This window comes from Nicotiana sylvestris, chromosome 2 (genome assembly GCF_000393655.2).
Source record: "Nicotiana sylvestris chromosome 2, ASM39365v2, whole genome shotgun sequence".
In the NCBI taxonomy this organism is placed as follows: Eukaryota; Viridiplantae; Streptophyta; class Magnoliopsida; order Solanales; family Solanaceae; genus Nicotiana; species Nicotiana sylvestris.
In genome coordinates this window covers 155,926,187-155,947,522 of record NC_091058.1, presented here as the reverse complement: position 1 = coordinate 155,947,522, position 21,336 = coordinate 155,926,187, and the positions used below count along the sequence as shown (strand labels likewise).

General features: G+C 39.1%; 2 protein-coding genes across 2 annotated transcripts; both read left to right on the top strand.

Moving 5' to 3' along the window:
• Positions 1-7,575: 7,575 nt before the first annotated feature.
• On the top strand, positions 7,576-8,267 carry LOC138885834 (uncharacterized). Its single transcript, XM_070166818.1, has 2 exons — positions 7,576-7,844; positions 8,027-8,267. The coding sequence occupies exons 1-2, from the start codon at positions 7,576-7,578 to the stop codon at positions 8,265-8,267; spliced, it is 510 nt and encodes a 169-aa protein (XP_070022919.1).
• A 548-nt stretch (positions 8,268-8,815) lies between these two features.
• On the top strand, positions 8,816-9,181 carry LOC138885833 (uncharacterized). The gene has a single exon (XM_070166817.1). The coding sequence runs from the start codon at positions 8,816-8,818 to the stop codon at positions 9,179-9,181; it is 366 nt and encodes a 121-aa protein (XP_070022918.1).
• The last annotated feature ends 12,155 nt before the right edge of the window (positions 9,182-21,336 follow it).

Genomic DNA, 21,336 nt, shown 5'->3' with positions numbered 1-21,336 from the left:
AAAATTTGTAGTAAAGGTAACCGGCTAAAATGTGAAGAGAATAGATGTTTCGCTTTCATGGTGGTATTCTTGGGTCTTCTAGAGTTTCCCAGGAAGGATGGGAATATTGATCTACGGGTAGCCGGAGTCGTCAATACTTTTATTGTCAATGCCAACAACACCCTTGCACCTATGATACTGTCTGAAATATTCTGAGCTCTCACAGCTTGTAAAGCCAGAGTAGATTTTTTCGAAGGGTGCAATTTGTTGCTACAAATGTGGATGATTGAGCATCTGTGTCACCTTCCTCAGTACATAAATTATGGATCTATAGGGAAAAGGTGCATAGAGGAATTCGGTACAAGGGTCAGTGGGTTCGAGATGCCTGAAGGGGTCGGGGAGTGGATATCCCGTCTTCGTTCCGTAACTGCAGACCAAATAGAATGGACGTTGGGTTGGCTTCCTGTTAATGAGATTATATGCATGCCTACCACCGGTCCTCACTTCCTCCTAAAGGGTCTCAGAAGTATCCAACCTTTTTCCACATACTGGGTTTTGAGATAGCTAGGAAGATGTCAAATAATCCCCAAGGACGAAGACCTTAGCATTTATGCAGTTGAGATCCGCTTTGATGGCCAATTTCATGAAGCAGTGGTTCGCTAGATCTGGAGTGAGTGCCAATACTTGATGGAGAACACCCGAGTACGTGATTTATCCAAGGGTGAAGTCTCGCCCGGCTACCTTGCTTAGTATAAAAGGAGTGTTGAGTTTGGAAGACCAGCTAAAAGACCCCACCTCCAAGAATTTTTTGAAGCATCACAGGAATAATGGAATTGGATGACAAAGAAAATGAATATAGGGCCACCATAAGAAAGTTGGAAAAGCAAGTCAAAGATCTTAAATTTGAAAACAGGTTGCAAGCCGTTGCGGATGAGGGTGAAAAGAAAAGGTTAGCCCAAGAAAATGAAGCCCTCCGAGCCCAAATCTAGAAGATGAAAATAGCAGCTAAGAACCCTGCCAGAAGTGGAAAAAATGAGAAACTTATAAACAGCCTTAGGCGGAAAGTATGTGACTATGGGGCTAATTTGGAAAAGACTGAGGAGAACTAGCAAAGGCCCAGTCAAAGTTGGCTAAGAATGCGGAGTAACGGGAAAGTTTCGTTCAATAGTTGAAGGAAAAATACGACAAAGGAATCATGGATTTAGAGAAAAAGATCAATACCCTTGAAAGCGAAATGACCAAGCAAGCAAAGAACTTCAAAGCAGAAAGAGAACACTGCTATGCTTTGATGTCGAAACTAGAAGAGGACCTGCAACAATGCAAGAGCAAAATCATGCGGCCACGCAAGTTTTGGAGGCCGAATCTCAACAAATTGAACGTCTGCTACAAGAGAAGGGCATCATCAGGGAGAGGATTAGAAGAATTGCTGACTATATTGTGATGAAGTGAAACAAATGCGAGGACATGACCAGGTCCATGTTCTTCGCTGCAGTTATGATTTTTGTCCATCAGATAATGGACGACCTATATCGCCTCCAAGAAGATATGGCACGTAGGCCTGCGGCGAGACCGACTAATGTCCCGCGGGCCCCTGGAGCTGTAGTTAAGGCACTTATGAATTTCTGATTTTATTTTTCGAGTCTGTATTTTCAGTTTGTTTTTCCATTTTTGAGTCTTGTTTTGGTTTTTAGTATTTAAGTCTGTATGATGGAGTCGTTGTACTAGAGGAAAATCAGAATGTTTTTATTTTGTGAAAATTTGAAAACCCAAAGATATATCTTTCTTTTATTTCACATTTATCCCCGGACTATGTAATGATCTGATTCATGCGTCGTCATGATACATAAGCAATCCCCATAAGATTCGATCATAACCATAAAATGAAAAGAGGAAAGAAAAAAACTGAGTGGAAAAATAGTGGCAAAACAAGAAGAATAAAAGAGAGCACGAAAAAAATATAATAAAGAGGGCAAGAATCAAGTGAGAAAATCAATAGTGACTGAAAAGAGCAGTAGTGAAAAAGACGGAAAAGAGAAAAGAACTAGTTAAGGCCGGGATGAAACATGCAACCGTTCAAATACATGGTAGAAACTTTAATTGTTCAGGTGCATTGCATCCCAAACGTGCAGTTGCCTATTTGTTAAAATCCAAAACACTAACAATTTTGCTATTGTCATTGAGCACATGAAGGTGGTTAGTTTATTCGGCATTCTGGCAAGCCATCATATAATACCAGGTCTAAACACAGGGCGATCATGGCTGGCAAAGAATTGGACGCGAGTGTTATTGACCCGCCGAGAGAGGTGGAGGAATCTGAGCCTGGTTTGAAAGAAGAGTTACATAAGCTGAAGCACCAAATGGCCGAAATGTATCAAGCATGGATGAAGGGGCATCCTCCACCGTCATACCCTGCCAACCCTGCTTTCATCCCACTACTAGCTCACCCTCAAGAGCCCCCCATTATTGATTTATCCCCACAACACGCACCAGGCTTTACCCCTTACAGTCACTATCATGGCACCACTTCCCAAACCATCCAAGCTCTACTCGCCTAAACAACTACATACCTTGCTTCGCCAGTTACCCTTATCTTTGTAGCAGCTCCGCAAGCCACCCTCCATTAATCTTCTAGTGAGCCAGCATTCCAAGCCCAAGATAACCAGTACTACGCCCTAGAGCCCACCTTCAAAATCCTAGAACGCAACTCCTACACTCCTCACTTTTAACTTCCTGTCGAAAATGAGAAGCCGCCCAAAAATACGGAGCAAGAGGAGATATTTAGGAAGGTAAAAATCTTAGAGCAGTCGCTGAGAAATATGCAAGGGTTAGGTGGCCAAGTGGGTGCGACATATAAGGATCTGTGCTTATTTCCTGATGTTCAACTGCCTGCCGGATTCAAAATGCCCAAATTTGACTTGTACGTCAGGCATGGAGACCCCGTGGCCCACTTAAGAGGATTTTGCAGCAAAATGAGGGGCGCTGGGGGGAGAGATGAATTGCTGATGGCATATTTTAGCAAGAGTTTGAGTGGTGCAGCATTGGAATGGTACACCCGCCAGGACAACAACAGGTAGTACACTTGGGATGACTTGGCTCAGGCTTTTGCTCGGCATTTCCAGTTCAACGTAGAAATTGTCCCAGATCGCCTATCATAGACTAAGATAGAGAAAAAGCCCAGTGAGAGCTTCAGGGAGTATGGTTTCCGGTGGAGAGAACCGGCAGCACTAGTCAACCCTCCAATGAAGGAAGATGAAATGGTGGATTGCTTTCTTCAGACCTTGGAGCCTACTTACTTTGGTCATCTGGTCTTGGCCATAGGTAAGTCTTTCAATAAAGTGGTGAAGATGGGAGGAATAGTAGAGGAGGGGCTCAAATCGAGCAATATGATGGGTTGCTCTGCCATCAAAACAAGCACACAAGCGATCCAGAATGGCATCAGAGGCGTGTTAGGGAAAAAGAAGAAAGCAGATGTTACTATGGTCGTCTCAGGATCGTGGCCTGACCCAAGGGGTCCACCGCACCATTACACCCAGCCTCGACCCCAACCTTAAACCTACACCCAAACTCTATATAATCCACCCCAATACTATTTTCCGCCACTAGATCGTTAGTACTTAGTCAAGCCACCCTAATACCATGTCCACCATGCATAGTGATATGCTCAACCCCCTCCTTACCCTCAATGACGTGCACCAACTCCACAAACATACCGAAACCCTACTAGTCCAAACATTGCCCCAGGCCGGAGTATAGAAAGGAAAGACAGCAGCGAAAGCAAACTTTTACCCCGCTTGAAGAGTCTTACACTAGTCTGTTTCAGAGGTTAAAGTAGTTGGCGTTCTAAGGCAGATTTAGTCAAAATTACCAAATCCCCCTCCGAAAACCTGGATTATTCTCTCAGATGTGCATATTGTTCTGATGCTCCGGGGCATGACACAGAAAAGTGTTGGCATTTGAAGAGCGTCATCCAAGAGCTTATCGATACAAACCAGATTGAGGTCCAAAGCCCAGAAGCGCCCAACATGAATAAAAATCCCTTGCTAGACCATGACAAAACACATATGATTGAGATACTGTATAAGGATGGGAAGCCCGAGAAACCTTTGAAGTCCATCATGATGATCCGTGCCAGTGAAAGTAACTCAGTCAAAACTCCAATTTTTTCAAATGCAACATCTTCGACTGTTGAGGGGCTAACAAACAAGCTAAGCAAGCTTGATGCTAAGCCACTCGTGGTAGGTGTGAAGGTGTCCCTCAGATGATGCTGAAGCAAACCAAGGAAATATGAAGGTGGTCGTGCTGGGGGTAGCAAGTAAGCCTGTCATAACTGTGTAAGGAGCTCGCATGGCTCCTATTATCATTAAACATGTGACCCAGCTATTGGTAGATGACACCAAGGCCGTCTCGTGGAACTACAAGCTAGTAGTCGTAGCTTATAAGGGGAAAGAAGATGAAGAAGAAGTTAATGAAATTCGGGGGTTGACTCATTCGGGTAGATGCTTTGCCCCAGAGGAATTAAGGAAAGCCAAGCCACTCAAAGATAGCCCAGTTCTAGTGAAGAAACTAGTCACCGAAGAGGACGCGGAGGAATTTTTGAGAAAAATGAAAGTGCAGGATTACTCCATAGTGGAACAATTGAGAAAGACCCCCGCTTAGATTTCTCTTCTATCATTGTTGATACATTCAGACGAGCATCGTCTGGCCCTCATGAAGATCCTGAATGAAGCTCATGTCCCTGATAAGATCACAGTGAACCATTTGGAGAAGATTGCCAACAAGATATTCGAGGTGAACAGGATCCCCTTCTCAGATGATGAGTTGCCTTTGGAGGGTATAGAACACAACCGGGCTCTTTATCTCACAGTGAAATGTGAAGATTCCGTGGTCACAAGGGTGTTAGTTGATAATGGTTCCAGTGCAAACATTTTCCCTCTTTCCACTCTGCAAAAGTTGAAAATTGATACTGAAAGAATCCACAAGAATAGTATATGTGTCTGAGGTTTCGACGAAGTGGGAAAAGATTTTATTGGCGACATCGTGTTCGAACTGACAATAGGACCAGTTGAATTCACCATGGAGTTCCAAGTAATAGATGTGGCCATTTCGTACAACTTGTTATTGGGCAGGACTAGGATACATGTTGCCAAAGCACTCCCATCCTCTCTGCACTAGATGGTAAAGTTCGAGTAAGACAGGAGATCATTGTGCATAGTGATGAGAACTTATGTGTTTACAATGATACATCTGTCCCATTTATTGAGGCCGAAGATGATAAAGGGCCTTGGCTTTACCAGGTTTCTGAGATAGTATTAGTTGAGAAAGTTCCAGAAGCGGAATGTATTCCAGGTCCAAAGCTAGCTTCTATAACCGTCATGGTAGCAAATGAAATGTTGAAGAATGATTTTGTACCGGGCAAGGGTTTGGGCGCATCTTTGCAAGGTATCGTGCAACCAGTGTTCTTATATAAAAATCTTGGTATTATTGGTCTGGGGTTCAAGCCCACAGGGGTTGATGTGAAGAAGGCTTAAAAGTTGAAAAAGAAGGCATGGTCGCTCCCTAAGCCTATCTCACACCTCTCCAATTCTTTCATCAAGTCAGGGGTAGTGAAGTGTCCGGCGTCAGCAGTTCCAAAGCCTGTGGTTGATTTTGATGAAGAGTTGATTGAAAGGTTCCAGAATCTATTTGATGAGGTGAACATAGTAGAAATTGGGGAAGGTTCCAGCAAAGCATATGTGCAGTTTATTGGGCCAAAAGTGAAGCTTAATAATTGGAATGCTACTCCTCTCCCTACTCGGAAGGAGTTTTGGTAGTTTGCTTTGTTTTCCTTTCTGTTATCTGGATTATTCCAGGGTTGTAATCCAAAATTTTATTTTTCGCTTGTTTTGATGTACAAACCCTCATATCCTTTATTTTCAATGAAATTCAATTTCCCTTTTTCCATTACTCCTGATATTGTCATTTTTGTCTTTCTTTGTATAGTTCTTTTTATGCTGGTTTCAATGACATGACATGCATAAGGAATCTTCGGCCAAGTCTTAAAAGCCAATCTAACTCTGAAATAATAATCCAAGAAATAGAGTGTGATGATGAAACAGAATATGATGAAGAGGAGTCATTTGAGGAAATTAGTAAAGAACTAAATCATTTTGATGAGAAACACAAGCCTAGTTTGAATAAAACTGAAGCAATCAATTTAAGGGATCCTGATAATATCAGGGAAACCAAGATAAGTGTACACTAGGAACCACAAATAAAGGAAGAAATAATCAAAGTACTGCTTGAATATAAAGACATTTTTGCATGGTCATATGACAACATGCTAGGTTTGGGTACTGACTTGGTAGTTCAAAAACTGCCAACTGATCCGGCATTCCCTCTCGCCAAGCAGAAGTTAAGGAAGTTCAAGACTAATATGAGTGTGAAGATCAAGGAATATATCACAAAATAGTTGGATGCAAAGGCCATGCGAGTCATGCGATACCCCACTTGGTTAGCTAATGTTGTGCTAGTACCAAAGAAGGATGGTAAGACCAGGGTGTGCGTTGATTACCACGATCTCAACAAAGCAAGTCCAAAGGATAATTTTCCATTGCCAAAAATCCATATTTTGATTGACAACTATGCCAAGCATGAGATCGGGTCTTTTGTCGATTGCTATGCGGGGTACCACCAGATCTTGATGGATGAGGAAGATGCAGCAAAGACAACGTTCATCACGCCGTAGGGAACATATTACTACAGGGTAATGCCATTTGGTCAGGAAAACGTCGGGGCAACCTACATGAGGACAATGACTACTATATTTCATGACATGATACACAAGTAGATTGAGGTTTATGTAGATGATGTGATCATAAAGTCGAAGAAACAGTTTGACCATGTCATGGACTTGAGAAAGTTTTCTAGAGGCTCCGTAGGTACAATCTTAAGCTCAACCCTGCAAAGTGTGCATTTGGTGTTCCATCTGGAAAACTATTGGGGTTCATAGTTAGTCGGCGAGGCATTGAGCTGGATCTGTCAAAGATCAAAGCTATCCAAGAATTACCACCGCCAAGGAATAAGACTGAGGTGATGAGTTTGCTCGGGCGTTTAATCTACATCAGCAGGTTTATTGCTCAATTCACGACGACCTGTGAGCCCATATTTAAGTTGCTAAAAAAGGATGTTGCGGTCAAATGTACTGATGAGGGCTAGGAGGCATTTGATAAGATCAAGGGGTACTTGTCAAACCTACATGTGTTAGTCCCGCCAGAACCCAGGAGACCTTTAATTCTATATTTGACAGTCCTGGATAATTCATTTGGTTGTGTGTTGGGTCAACATAACATCACTAGCAGGAAGAAGCAAGCCATCTATTATCTCAGCAAGAAGTTTACATCCTATGAGGTTAAGTATACTCCCCTTGAAAGGACATGTTACACCCTAACTTGAGTGGTATAAAAGTTGAAGCATTATCTGTCGTCCTACACTACTTACCTCATTTCCCATCTAGGTCCTTTAAAGTATATCTTTTAGAAGCCTACGCCCATAGGAAGACTTGCAAAGTGGAAGATTTTGCTCACAGAGTTTGACATTATCTATGTGACTCGAACTGCGATGAAATCCAAAGCGTTGGCCGATAATTTGGCCGAGAACCCGGTGGATGAAGAGTATGAGCCATTAAGGACTTATTTTCCTGATGAAGAGGTGATGCATGTTGACAAGGTGGAGCAGGATGAAAATCCAGGTTGGAAACTTTTATTTGATGGAGCCGCTAACATGAATGGTGTTGGAATAGGGGTTGTGCTCATTTCTGAAATAGGCATCACTACCCTATTACGGCCCAACTTCATTTCTATTGTACCAACAACATGGATGAGTATGAGGCATGCATTCTGAGTTTGAGGTTAGCTGTAGATATGGGAGTCCAAGAACTCTTAGTCTTGGTAGATTTGGATCTGTTGGTATACCAGATTCAGGGAGAATGGGAGACTCGGGATTTAAAGCTCATACCGTATCGACAATGTTTGCATGATCTTTGTCAATGGTTTAGATCAATAAAATTCAGGCATATTCCTAGGATCCATAATGAGATTGTCGATGCCTTGGCCACTTTGGCATTAATTTTACACCATTCAGATAAAGCTTATGTTGATCATCTGCATATTCAAGTTCGTGATCAGCATGCTTATTGTAATGTGGTTGAGGAGGAACTTGATGGTGAACCATGGTTCCATGATATTCGGGAATACATTAAGATGGGGGTGTATCCGGTACAGGTCAGGGGTGATCAAAAGAGAACAATTTGACACATTTTGCTAGTGGATTTTTCTTGAGTGGGGGAATTTTGTACAAGAGAACTCCAGATTTTGGACTGCTGAGGTGCATAGATGCTAAACAAGCCACGACCATCATGACCGAAGTGCATTCCGGAGTTTGCGGGCCGCATATGAGTGGGTATGTTCTGGAAAAGAAAATTCTTTGAGTAGGGTATTATTGGATCACCATGGAACTAGATTGCATCAGCTCTGTACGCAAGTGTCATCAATGCTAGATACACGATGATTTTATTCATTCTCAGCCATCTGAGTTGCATACAATGTCCACCTTGGCCCTCTGTTGCTTGGGGCATGGATGTCATTGGACCAATTGAGCCAGCGACATCGAATGGGCACATGTTTATTCTGGTGGCCATCGATTATTTCACTAAGTGGGTTAAAGCTATGACTTTCAAATCTGTGACCAAGAATGCAGTGGTCGATTTTGTACATTCAAACCTCATTTGCCGGTTCGGAATCCCCAAAGTAATCATCATGGACAAAGGTGTTAATCTTAACATCCATTTGATGAAAGAAGTATGCCAACATTTCAAGATATGCATCAAAATTCCACTCTGTATGGCCCCAAGGAAAATGAAGCTGTTGAGGTGGCTAACAAGAACATAAAGAAGATACTTCGAAACATGGTGCAAGGTTCTAGGCAATGGAATGAAAAGTTGCCTTTTTCTTTGCTGGGTTACTACACTACTGTTCGCACTTCAGTAGGTGCAACTCCTTATTTGTTGGTATATGGTACTGAAGCAGTTATACCCGCGGAGGTCAAAATTACATCCCTTCGAATTGTTGCTGAAGCTGAAATTGATGATGATGAGTGGGTCAAAACCCGATTAGAGCAATTAATTTTGATTGACGAGAAAAGACGGGCGGTAGTGTGTCATGGTTAATTGTGTTAGAAGAGAATGGCAAGAGCATACAACAAGAAGGTGCATCCCCAGAAATTTAAAGTGGGTCAGCAAGTACTAAAACGTATCCTTCCACATCAGGCTGAAGCTAAGGGCAAGTTTGCCCCAAATTGGCAGGGGTCGTTCATTGTAACAAGAGTGTTGTCCAATAGTACTTTGTAATTAACAGATATAGAAGGCAAATGTGTAGATATGGCTATCAATTCTGATACAGTCAAAAGATATTATGTATGATTTCTTTGGTTTGTCTAATTGTGTTGTTTGTACTTGTCATGTTTTGAAGATTGGAATGACGAAGGCATTTTATTCTGTTATCTAAACACATTATTCTTTGTTACCTCTTTTGAGCCTTATTTATTTTCTTTCGTACCCCTCTTTTGGAATCAGAAGCAGAGTTTAGAAAATACATAAAATATAAATAAAAAGAGAAAAGAGGGAAAAGAAGGGAAAAAGAGAAAAAGAAAAATGAAAAAAAGAAGGTAGAGCAAAAGAAAGAAAACAAAAAGAAAATAAAAGAAAAGAAAGAAAAATAACAAAAACAAAGCAATTCCTATGTCTTGAACTACGTTCGACCTGATTCCTTTTAAGGATAAGTAGGCAGTCTCATGGTTCGGTCCCATCAAAATAAAAATTCAAAATTCCACAGGCAAAGAAACTGGGGCAGAAGTTGTGGTTTTGAAAAGATCTGATTCCAAAAGTTGTAAATTTGAACCCTTTTATTTTAAGTTGTTTTGAGCCTTTATGATATCTTTTCTTTCTAGCCCTATCCAAAAGCCTACACTATAGTCCAAAGAAAGACCTTCCGATCAATCTTTGAGGAATGCCAAGTCAAGTGAGATAGAGGCATGATTCACATCATGGCAACACTCTGTTCTACACAAGAAAAAAAGAATAAATGATAGTCTTATTGGTGAAAACCTTCACGGGCACCGTAAGGCGATGGAAAGCTGAGGGAAAACTAAATTGAGAGAGTCTTATTGGTGAAAACCTTCGCGGGAACCATAAGGCGACAGTGAGTTGAGAGATGAACAAATGAGAGAGATTTGTTGATGAAAACCCATCAGAGCACTACAAGCCGAATGAGGTTCGCGACTTTGCAGAGATTGGATTATGGGAAATCCCAGTTTCGAAGTATGAAGACGAGGCACAAAATGGAATAGGATTAGGTGAACGGTTTGGGCTGATTAATCCGAAATGCTTGTCAAGATCATTGGAGCTTGTTGCTTCACTCAGATAAGTCTCTCATCCACTTTTCCTCAAATAGTCATCTCTATTTTAAAATGCCCTTTTTGTCTTTGTTTCTCGAAGTCACTTTGCTTCGCTTTCTCTTGGGTCTACTTTTCTAAGTTTTTTTCAATGTTAGCCTTGTTAAGCAAGCAAGAAACGATTTCAAAGCCTATTTCCAACTTTCAATTGCACAAAGTAAAGTGCGTCCAAAGCATACCAAAAATAGCATGATTCAAAATGAGAAATAAGGTGTTAAGGGGAGTTCAAGTGTTCAAGTGGTTTCGTGAACTTTAAGGAAATACAGAGGTTCAAAATGGAAGGACAGAAATGTAAAAAAACAGGATGAGTGTGGGGCACTCGGGTCATGTAGGGTTCTATAGTTGAGGTTCAATCAAAAGGTCAAACAATTCTTTGCTAGCCCAAGACAGCTAATCGGAACAAAGCATAGCAGTGGAAAGGCCACCTTCAAGCAAGAATGCCGCAAACTAAACACCACATTTTTAAACAGATAAGGTTTTCTTTGATTGAAATAGGGGCAGGAAATTTTGTTTGTTCCAGAGGAACCCTCCGTGAGGAAAGCATGTGCCAGACAGGTTCGGCCGTAAATTTTCAGGACCTTCATGGATAATGGCATTTAATTTCAAGTTTTCAGGTCCCTTCTGGATAATGGGATTTAATTTAAAGTTCCCAGGACCCTCCTGGATAACGAGATGTAGTTTTAAGTTTTTTAAGACCTTCGTAGATAATAAGATTTAGTGTAAGTTTTACCTTTAGGAAATAGAATTTAGCTTTGAAGTTTTCACTCTTAAGATGAGATTTAATTTTAAATTTTCAGGACCCTCCTAGATAATGGGATTTAATTTCAAGTTTTCAGGACCCTTCTGGATAATGAGATTTAATTTAAAGTTCTCAGAACTCTCTTGAATAACGGGATGTAGTTTTAAGTTTTTTAAGACCTTCGTAGATAATAATATTTAGCGTAAGTTTTACCTTTAGGAAATTGAATTTAGCTTTGAAGTTTTCACTCTTAAGATGAGATTTAATTTTAAATTTTCAGGATCTTCCTGGATAATGGGATTTAATTTCATGTTTTCAGGACCCTCCTAGATAATGGGATTTAATTTAAAGTTCGCAGGACCCTCCCGGATAATGGGATGTAGTTTTAAGTTTTTAAGACCTTCGTAGATAATAAGGTTTAGCGTAAGTTTTACCTTTAGGAAATAGAATTTAGTTTTGAAGTTTCACTCTTAAGATGAGATTTAATTTAAAATTTTCAGGGCCCTCCAAGATAATGTGATTTAGCTTTCAAATTCTTAGAGCTCTTTTGGATAACATGATTCGATTAACACTCACAAACGTTCCCAGTACTAAATTGGGGAAGAAAAGTTTCTTTTGTTTTTTCTGTTTTGTTGTAATGGCAGGCTCCACCTGGAAAACAAGGGAATACAGTTCAAATTTTGGCATCAGGCGCCCACCTGGAAAATAAGGGAATACATTTCAAGTTTTGGCATCAGGCGCTTACCTGGATATAAGGGAATACATTTCAAGTTTTGGCATCAGGTGGCCACCTAGAAAACAAGGGAATACATTTCAAGTTTTGGCATCAGGCGCCCACCTGGATAACAAAGGAATACATTTCAAGTTTTGGAATCAGGCGCCGACTTGGAAAACAAGGGAATACATTTCATGTTTTGGCATCAGGCGCCCACCTAGAAAACAAGGGAATACATTGCAAGTTTTGGCATCAGGCACCCACCTAGGAAACAAGGAAATACATTTTAAGTTTTGGCATTAGGTGCCCACCTGGAAAACAAGGGAATACATTTCAAGTTTTGGCATCAAGCGCCCACCTAGAAAACAAGGAAATTCAGTTCAAGTTTTGGCATCAGGAGCCCACCTGGAAAATAAGGGAATACATTTCGAGTATAAGCATCATGCACCCACCTGGAAAATAAGGGCATACATTTCAAGTTTTGGCATCAGGCGCCCACCTGGAAAACAAGGGAATACATTTCAAGTTTTGGCATCAGGCGCCCACCTGGAAAACAAGGGAATACATTTCGAGTTTAAGCATCAGGCGCCCACTTAGAAAACAAGGAAATGCATTTCAAGTTCTGGCATTAGGCACCCACCTGGAAAACAACTGAATCAATTTCGAGTTTTGGCATCAGGCGCCCACGTGGAAAACAAGGGAATTCATTTCAAGTTTTGGCATCAGGCGCCCACCTAGAAAACAAGGGAATACGTTTTGAGTTTAAGCATCAGGCGTCCACCTGGAAAACAAGGGAATACATTTCAAGTTCTGGCATCAGGCGCCCACCTGAAAAACAAGGGAATATATTTCGAGTTTTGGCATCAGGAGCCCACCTGGAAAATAAGGAAATTCATTTCGAGTTTAAGCATCATGCGCCCACCTAGAAAACAAGGTAATTAATTTCATAAATGAATTCGAGTTAGCAATAACAGAAGCTCGCCTCGAGAGTGCGAGTCAACAGTTCAAGATGCACGACAGAACTGCCAAAGTTTCAAGATCAAGTTTGAAGATATATAGATAGGAATATTATAACTCTTAGATCATAGATTAGCCTAGCTTCTTCTCATTTTTCGTTTCGGTGTGAGAAGGAGTTCAGCAAGCAGTAGCAGCAGTAGTAGTAGTGAAATCACAGCTTCTCGATAGTCCCAGCTACCAAAACTTCTAGAACTACACGGACCTGATTCCTTTATAGCCAAGGATATGTAGGCAACCTCTGAAGTAAGGTTCGGTCAGATCTTTCAAAAATGCTTCCCACGGAGTAGCCAAGCGGGCAAAAATCGCTCGTATTCGCTCACTTTATCTTTGCCCAAAAACTCTTCGTGTTTCCGAGCAAAGAGGGGCAGCTGTGAGCATTTGATTTTTTCCCTATATGAAATACTCCTATAAATTAAAGAAATGGATTTTTCCCAAATTGTTTGCAATTTTATATGATTTTGTTAATTATTTGCATTTTTGTGCATGTCTAATTCTGTTAAAATCATGAAAAAATGAAAAAAAAATATCATGCATTGCATTTAAATTTCGTATTCATATATAAGGGTTAATTAGTTAATTAATTGCTTTATTAAAATAAAAATTACAAAAATATCATTCATTTACATTTTTTAGCTTTAAATGCTAGAATAGCATTTTTCTCTTCATTAATTTAGGATAAACTAGTTTGTAATTATTATAATTAGATAATTAGCTTAATTTTGCAAATTAGTTTTAGGACTCAATTTAGGTTTTTCATTAATTAAAGAAAACGAAACAAAAAGAAGAAAATAAATAAAAGAAAATAGGAAAATGTTTGGTCTTGTTTATTCAAAATTGGGTCAATCCTTAATTTGGCCCCAATTAATTAACCCAAATACAACCGGTCCAAACCCAGCCCAATCCCCTAATATACCCGGTCCAGCCCGCTTAGTTCAAAACGACGCCGTTTTCTTGGGTTTTTATCCCAGTCGTTGATCACTATGAATCTAACGGGTGGGAACTAATCGTTTGTTTTGTATAATACTGTCTAAACTTAGACCCCCCCCCCCACAGAACCCCTCTCATTTCACTCTCCATCTCTAAACCCAACGAAACCCTAGCTTCCCCTTATCCCCTTGCCGGCTCCGCCTTCTCCGCCGCCCCAAAATCGCCCTACGGCGGCGGAGCTTCACCAAATCGCTCCAAATTCACACCCCATAATCCTGATGCCCTCCCAAACACTATCCTACTATCCATTGCCCCAAAATCTCTACCCAAATCCATTATTTTTAGATCTAAAAATCAAATCCAAACCTTAGTTCACCCAAACATCGCTAAACTCACACCCTACAACCCTTTTCTTCCCCTAACCACTAATCACCAAATATCTCCCCTCAAAACCCTTACAACTTCACGAATTTTGGATCTAAGAATCCTAAGAACACTGGGTCATGCATGTCCTTTCCTCGTCGCTCTTTTCTGATTCGATAGTGTTGAGATTCACCCCAAATGATTGTTCTTGACAAAATAACCATTTGGGGTCGATTTTAAGCGGTACTAAAGCAAAACACGAGGTCCGTTTTATTCTTCTTCGTGTCTCATTAGGTATTGCCCTCTCTTTGTTTTCTTATTTTTTTATATTATGTTATTTTTGTTTGTGTTGATCCACACCCATGAAAACAAAAGAAAACAAAAAGTGTTGTTAGGGTTTTATTCATCTATGTCTTCTCTTGTTTTGTTAATTAAGCAGTAACATTAATTAAACCACAATTTTTAGAGTAGATTCCTTGTGCTGTTTATTCTTGTTTTTTCTTGTTCTTTTCATTCTGGTGTTTAATTGCATATTTTAGGTTACTTAGGATATTTTGTGTTATTATTATCAGTTTGATTTGAATTCTCCATGTCAGTTTATCCTTCATTGTTTGTCTCTTAGACTCAATTTGATTTGTGTAACATTTTGTTGTGGTTTGGGTAGATTATCAATTATCATTAGCCATTTGAATTAGACTTCTAGTGTTTCAAAGAAGAGATTCACCATGAAATTAGTTCATTCTAGGTTTATTTTTTTTAATGTTCAGATGTTCAAAATCCAGTCATTGTCTAGTTTTGTTGTTTGATTTACATTGACATGTCCGTTTATGTTTGCCCTAATTTGTATGTCATTAAGAACTTGTAGGGGTTAATTGAACAACAAAGAAAGCTTAAGGGGTTTGTTTGAAGGGTGAGTAAGTATGAAGTAGGATAAGACCATATGGGAAGGTTCTAGAATAGGGGGGCTGACCTCATTTGGTTAGCACAAAATGTTGAAGCCAATGAGGGGCTGTCAGCTATCCAAATTCTGTTAAAAATATGCCTTGTGGTTGAAGGGAATGATTCCCTTATCCTTTTCAGCACATGGTACTCTTTATAGCTATATATAGAACCCTTCTTCACTGATTTTAGGAGATTTTCAGACCCTAGAAAACATCCAAAAAGTTCTACATTGTTTCTTTGAAAGTTGAATTGATTTCTTCTGATTTTCTGGAGTAAAAGAAAAAAACAACACTCTGAAATTTTCTCTAGGATTTCTGAATTTCTGATTCGAACATGGACTAAGTTGGAGCTGTGTGTTGCTGATTATTTGTCATTGTCTTTCTAGCTGAAATTCTTACTTCATTCTTGCTTTGTTTTTGATATCCAGGTACTCCTATGAACTTTTGAGTGGAAAATGAAGCTGTAAAGCATGTATTTAGCTTGTGCTATAATAAGAAGTTTGGGTGTTCAAGATTTAAAATTATAGTTTCATATGTATGTTATTTGCAGTTTATTTAGTTTAGCATCTTTGGTTTGTGTAAATATTCTGAATCTGGATGTTTAGCCTAAACTTAGTATTCATATGAATGATCAGGTTAGCTTAGTTATTCTATGTATTGTTTTGACAATTTTAAAAATATTAGGCAGCCATAATAGTTTGCGTGGTCTTTACTAGTGTTTGCTGGATTATGAGAGTATTTTTTTTATAGTCATTTGATAATTCATAACTAAGTGGTAATAATGCTAGTAGTCTTTAACCCCAATTCTAGTTGTTTTAGTTCTTAAAGTCAAAGTTAGCTAAAGTCTCCTCTCCTAAACAACATGTCATGATTCAAGGTTGTTATGTTCAATTAATCTAGCTAATATCAATGTTTTACATGGCATGTAGATAATACAGTTGATTCAGCATGTTGATCTTTAAACTTTAGTATCATATTTTGTTATTTGTGTGTTTAAAGCAGCCTGAATATCAGGAAAGACCTTGGTATGTTTAAGGCCTTCAATTCGAATGTTGGGCCTGGTATTGGCCGTGTGAGTTAGTTTGCTTGACACAAGACCTAAAGAGACCAAATCTGGTTTTCTCTTGTCTTGGGCTCAATTTCGAGCCCAAGAGTCTTCAACCTTAGTTTTTTTTGTAAAATTTTATGTTAATAAAACAAAAAATAAATTTAATGTGGAGTTTTATTAGGTTGTTGGGCTTGATGTCAGCCCAAAGCAAGGCAGTTTTGAATTATTTTAGGCCAGGTAAGGTCTTTGAGGGTCCGTTCCTTTTGGGCTCAGCTTTGAGCCCAAACAGCTGCAATATTATATTTCCATGATCAAATATTAAATTGGGCCTATCATTGGCCCAGTTTTTCCCAGATAATTAAATGCCTAGTATATTATCCAATGCATACTTATAATTAGTAGTTTTAGATTGAACTTTAATTTAGATTAAACCTGAGCATCCATAATTCACTTTAGTCGAATACAAATCTTTTTAAATAAATTGAGGTGTGCCATTCATAAATGAATCCCAATCTATGGCCCTCATATAAATGCGAAATTAGTATGGAAAAGATTTGGAGCATTCACGGCTAGTATAGAAAAACACCTTGAGCATTCGTAGTTTACTTTAGGCGCGTTATAATAAATTATTATAACTACGAGTACGGATCCCATGACGTAGTTGTGATACGTAATTTCCAAATCCAGGGGTACATTTATGTGACACGGCCATAACAACTAATAATGTTAAATAATTAAACATGTTGTAAATCGTGGGTACGGTTCCGGTGACGCAATTCGCAATGTGTACCAAATAAACAAGTGTACGACAATCGTAACTTGTTCCAGAATAATTACATAAATAATTAAAAGCGGTCAAAAAGCAAAAAATGCACAATATGTTTAAAATATGTAATTAATTAGATAATTAGGCCAATAATAATAGTTGAGCGACCGTGCTAAAACCACGGAACTCGGGAATACCTAATACCTTCTTCCGGGTTAGCAGAATTCCTTACCCAGATTTTTGGGTTTCGCGGACTGTAAAACAGAGTCAAACTTCCTCGATTCGGAATTTTAAACAGGTGACTTGGGACACCATAAAGTATCCCAAGTGGCGACTCTGAATTTGAATAAATAATCACGTTTCGATTATTGTCACATTAATTGGAAAAACTCCTTTATACCCCTTTCAGGGTAGAAAAAAGAGGCGTGATAGCTCAAAGCTGTTACACATCCTTTCTCTACCCGAAAGGGTATATAAGGGAGTTTTTTCAATTAAAGTGACAATAATCGAAATGGGATTATTTATTCAAATTCAGAGTCGCTGTGAGCACGTGATTTTTGCCCTATATGAATTACTCCCATAAATCCAAAACAGAATAATTTCTTTTTATTGTTTGCAATTTTTGTGGATTTTGTGGCATATCCTGATAATTGTTTGCATTTGTCTATGCATTTTTATTTTTGTTTAATTAATGAAAAATACAAAATATGTTGCATTTGCATTTAGGATCTAATTTTGCATTCTTGAATTAATTAGTAATTTAGTGTTTTATAAAAATGGAAAAATCACAAAGAAATAACTTATTTTTTTTGCATTTTTAATTTTTAGTTTTGAATTTTGGTGGTTTTTCGTTATTTTGGTATTTAATTAGTTGGGGTAATCATTATCTAGGGTTAATTAATTGGATTTGGTAACATAATTTGATTTAGAGAGTAATTTAGGTGTTATTTTTAATTTTTCTCGAAAAAAGAAGAAAGGAAAAGAATTTTGGAAAGTAAAAGAAAAGAGAAAATTTGATTTTTTGGGCCAAAATTAAGCCATTTCTCCCCAGCCCAACTGAAAATCCTGAACACCCGCCCCATCTGAGCCCATACCTGTCCCCTGACCCGGTCCAATCCCCCCACTTAACCAAACGACACCATTTTGGCTTTTTTAATCAGGACCTTTGATCCTAGCTGATCAAAAGGCCTAGAAGTGGCTGATCTTTGATATTTAAATGTCGGAATCCCCTACCCCCCTAACCTATCTCCCTCATCCGCTTAACCTTCAGAGACCCTCTTTAGAACCCTAGCCCGCCGCCCCAATTTCCACCGCCTCAGCCCGGCAGCGCCGCCTCCAATCACCTCCAAAATTACACCCCGGAACCTCCACGACCCCCTCCTCCCAAATCCCGGGTCAATTTCCCTTGAAAGTTGCCCTATCTTCTCAAATATTAGATCAGAAAGTGAACCCTAAAATCCCAGGGTTTCCGAATCAAGATTTCATTGAAGATTTTAGGTCCATTTTGATATTATTCGTGTGTCTCTGATAAAGAACACACGATTAATCTCAAACTGCGCCGAAAATTTGAAGACTCGAAGATTCGTCACCATTTTTACTGGTCCGAGTTGTTTTAGGTATTTTGCTCCTCTTTACCCTTTGTTATTTAACTTTCGTTTCTTTGTTCTCCTCTTACCTTCTTCTACTCTTTCTTTTAGTTTTCTGATTTTGATTTCCCATTTTTTTATTTATTTCTTCACTCCGTCTGTTTCTGCATGTTAGATTTAAGCTGTGTTTGATTATTAATTGGGTCCTATCTTCAAGCATGGATGGTTTGAGTTTTCATTCTTGTTTTGGGCTTAACTTTGTTCCGAGTCTTTAGGTTTCTGAATTTAAACGTCTGGATTTTTGGGTTTTTCTTCATATTAATTGGGTTCATAAGGATTAAATAGCCCAAGAGGGAATTGAATTAAGTCTACGTAGACTCATTAATTTGGGGTCAATTGGACCCGAGTTCTTCCCGACATATAGAGGGTAATAAACAGTAGTGGGGAGGGTAGTCTGGGTAATTAGCTTAGGGAATATTTGGTAACTACCTAGGGAAGCTTCTAGGAAGTAGGGGGAAGGGGCTACTCTGTAATTCTGATATGTGAACTGAGGTTATTTGAGCAAAATCAAAAATTGAATAAGGGCTCCTAAGCTAAAATCAGAATCTAAAAGGTTTCATTTGTAAATCTAATTCTATAATAGGCTACCCTAATGCGTTGCCTATAAAGGCATCAAGGCTTGCCATTCCAAAAAAAAAGGAGACAAAAATCCAGAAAAATCAAAAATGGCTGCTGCCTTGAAGAAATTCTTAAATAGCTTATAATTCTGGGATTTATGAGAAACTACTGAAAATTTTGCTTGGGTTTTGGTTGTTCTAATCTTAATAGTCATTTGAAATCACTGAACCTTGTATAGTTTTGCATTTGGAGCTAAAATGGGTTGAATTCTGGATATTTTAAAGCTGGTTTGGGTTTACTATTTGGAAGACACCGTTCCATTGCTGAACTTTTGAGCAAATCCTGTTGTTCATTTCTTCACTGCTGAATTATTCTTGTTGCTGCTTATCCTTGATCTCCAGTTGATTTTTTGGATTTATTTTGCTATATCCAGGTATTTTCTGAATCGTTGTACACAAGTGATGTATCTTGAGTTGAAGCCTGAATGAATACAAGTCGCATTTGAATTTCATCGCATTTGTTTTCCCTTGACTTTTCAGTGTTCTATAATAAGTATTGAATTACACATGTTATTTTGGTTGTTTCATTTCTTTAGTATGCTGCATATGTGAACTTGAGCTCTTTAAGAATTTGGGTTTTGATTTTTGGATTCAAGTAAACTGCGTTAGTTCCTTAGTTTTATTATTGTTTGATACTAAAAAAGAGTTAGTTGGTTTGAAGTTTCATGTTGCGTTAGTAAGTTAACGTAGGTTTGAATTCAAGCATAAATAGATGTTGATTTCATTGCTAGTGTCTTTACGTTCCAGTTGTGATAGAGTGTTGAAGTTTGTCATGTTTTTGTGGGGTGGGTGTCTTGTTGTTGGTAATGGCTCGATGCGATGCTGAGTCCTGATCCTCAATTCTGACCTTGGCAAAGGTTGGGCTTCTTGAGCCTGGGCTTCGAGGTCATTTGCAAGGGAAATGGTGTGCCTTCGCTGCTTGGGCTCGCTTCTCAAGACCAATGGCTCATCCGTTCTGTTGCTGTGTCTTCCTTTCATAGCAGATTCGACCCAGAAAAATGCATGCCAAAAATGAATGTAGAAATTTAGTTAGTCAATTTGTGTTGATTAATTAAGATTCAAAAAAATACACAATGCTGGTTCAATTTCATATCTTCTTATCGTTTAATTGATTCGCATTTAATTGATTGTGCACAAATGTTGATTCTAAGATTTGGGCCTAATACCGACCATTTGATGAAAGATCAAGGCTAGACTTGGTTGCATGTGATACGTCTTTAAACGTTCACTTCCCACCAAGGACTTGGGCTCTTATTGGGCCCAAGTTTGAAGGCATTTTCAAACAGGGTTGTGTAGTTGTTGTTGTCAAAATAGTTTTCCTTTAGGCAGTTGGTCTTTTAATACGACGATGTCTAGTTAATTAGTGGGGTCAAACTTTTAGTTAAAGTAATTAGAATTCACGTAAACAGTCCTTAATGAATTAATTAGACTCTTAAGGTAGATTCGAGGCGTTCCATTTAGTTGAATCTCCATGGCACTCGCACAGCTGCAAATGCGTTAGTTGCTTTAGGCGCGTATTTTGATAATATTACCTTCCTAAACTCGGGTGTGCATTTCATGTGATCCAAATCCAAATCTTAACAACGTTAAATAAAATATGTCGTGGATCGCGGGTGCATTTCATGTGGCGTGATCCAAAGGCGTGTTTTGTATAACGTTGAAATCTTCCTAAAAATGAATAAAAGCAGTTAAAAAGTTAAAAACGCACGTAGATTTGAAAGTGTTCTAAAATCAGATAATAGGCCAATTATACCAGTGGAGCGACCGTGCTAGAACCACGGAACTCGGGAATGCCTAATACCTTCTCCCGGGTTAATAGAATTCCTTACCCGGATTTCTGGTTCGCGGACTGTTAAACAGAGTCAATCTTTTCCTCGATTAGGGATTGGAACCGGTGACTTGGGACACCATAAAATTATCCCAAGTGGCGACTCTGAATTTAATAAACAAATAATCTCGTTTCGATTGTCACTATAAGTTGGAAAAAACTCCTTTATACACCCTTTGTGGGGGTGTAGTGAAAAGGGGAAGTGTGACAGCTCTGGTGACTCTGCTGGGGATCGAACCCAGAATCTCTGGTTCAAGGTTCAATT

Coding starts and splice junctions, on each gene's coding strand:
- LOC138885833 (XM_070166817.1), top strand. CDS start 8,816: ATGCCAACATTTCAAGATATGCATCAAAATTCCACTCTGTATGGCCCC.
- LOC138885834 (XM_070166818.1), top strand. CDS start 7,576: ATGAAATCCAAAGCGTTGGCCGATAATTTGGCCGAGAACCCGGTGGAT. Junction 7,845..8,026: donor ACAACATGGATGAGTATGAG/GCATGCATTCTG, acceptor AATAAAATTCAG/GCATATTCCTAGGATCCATA.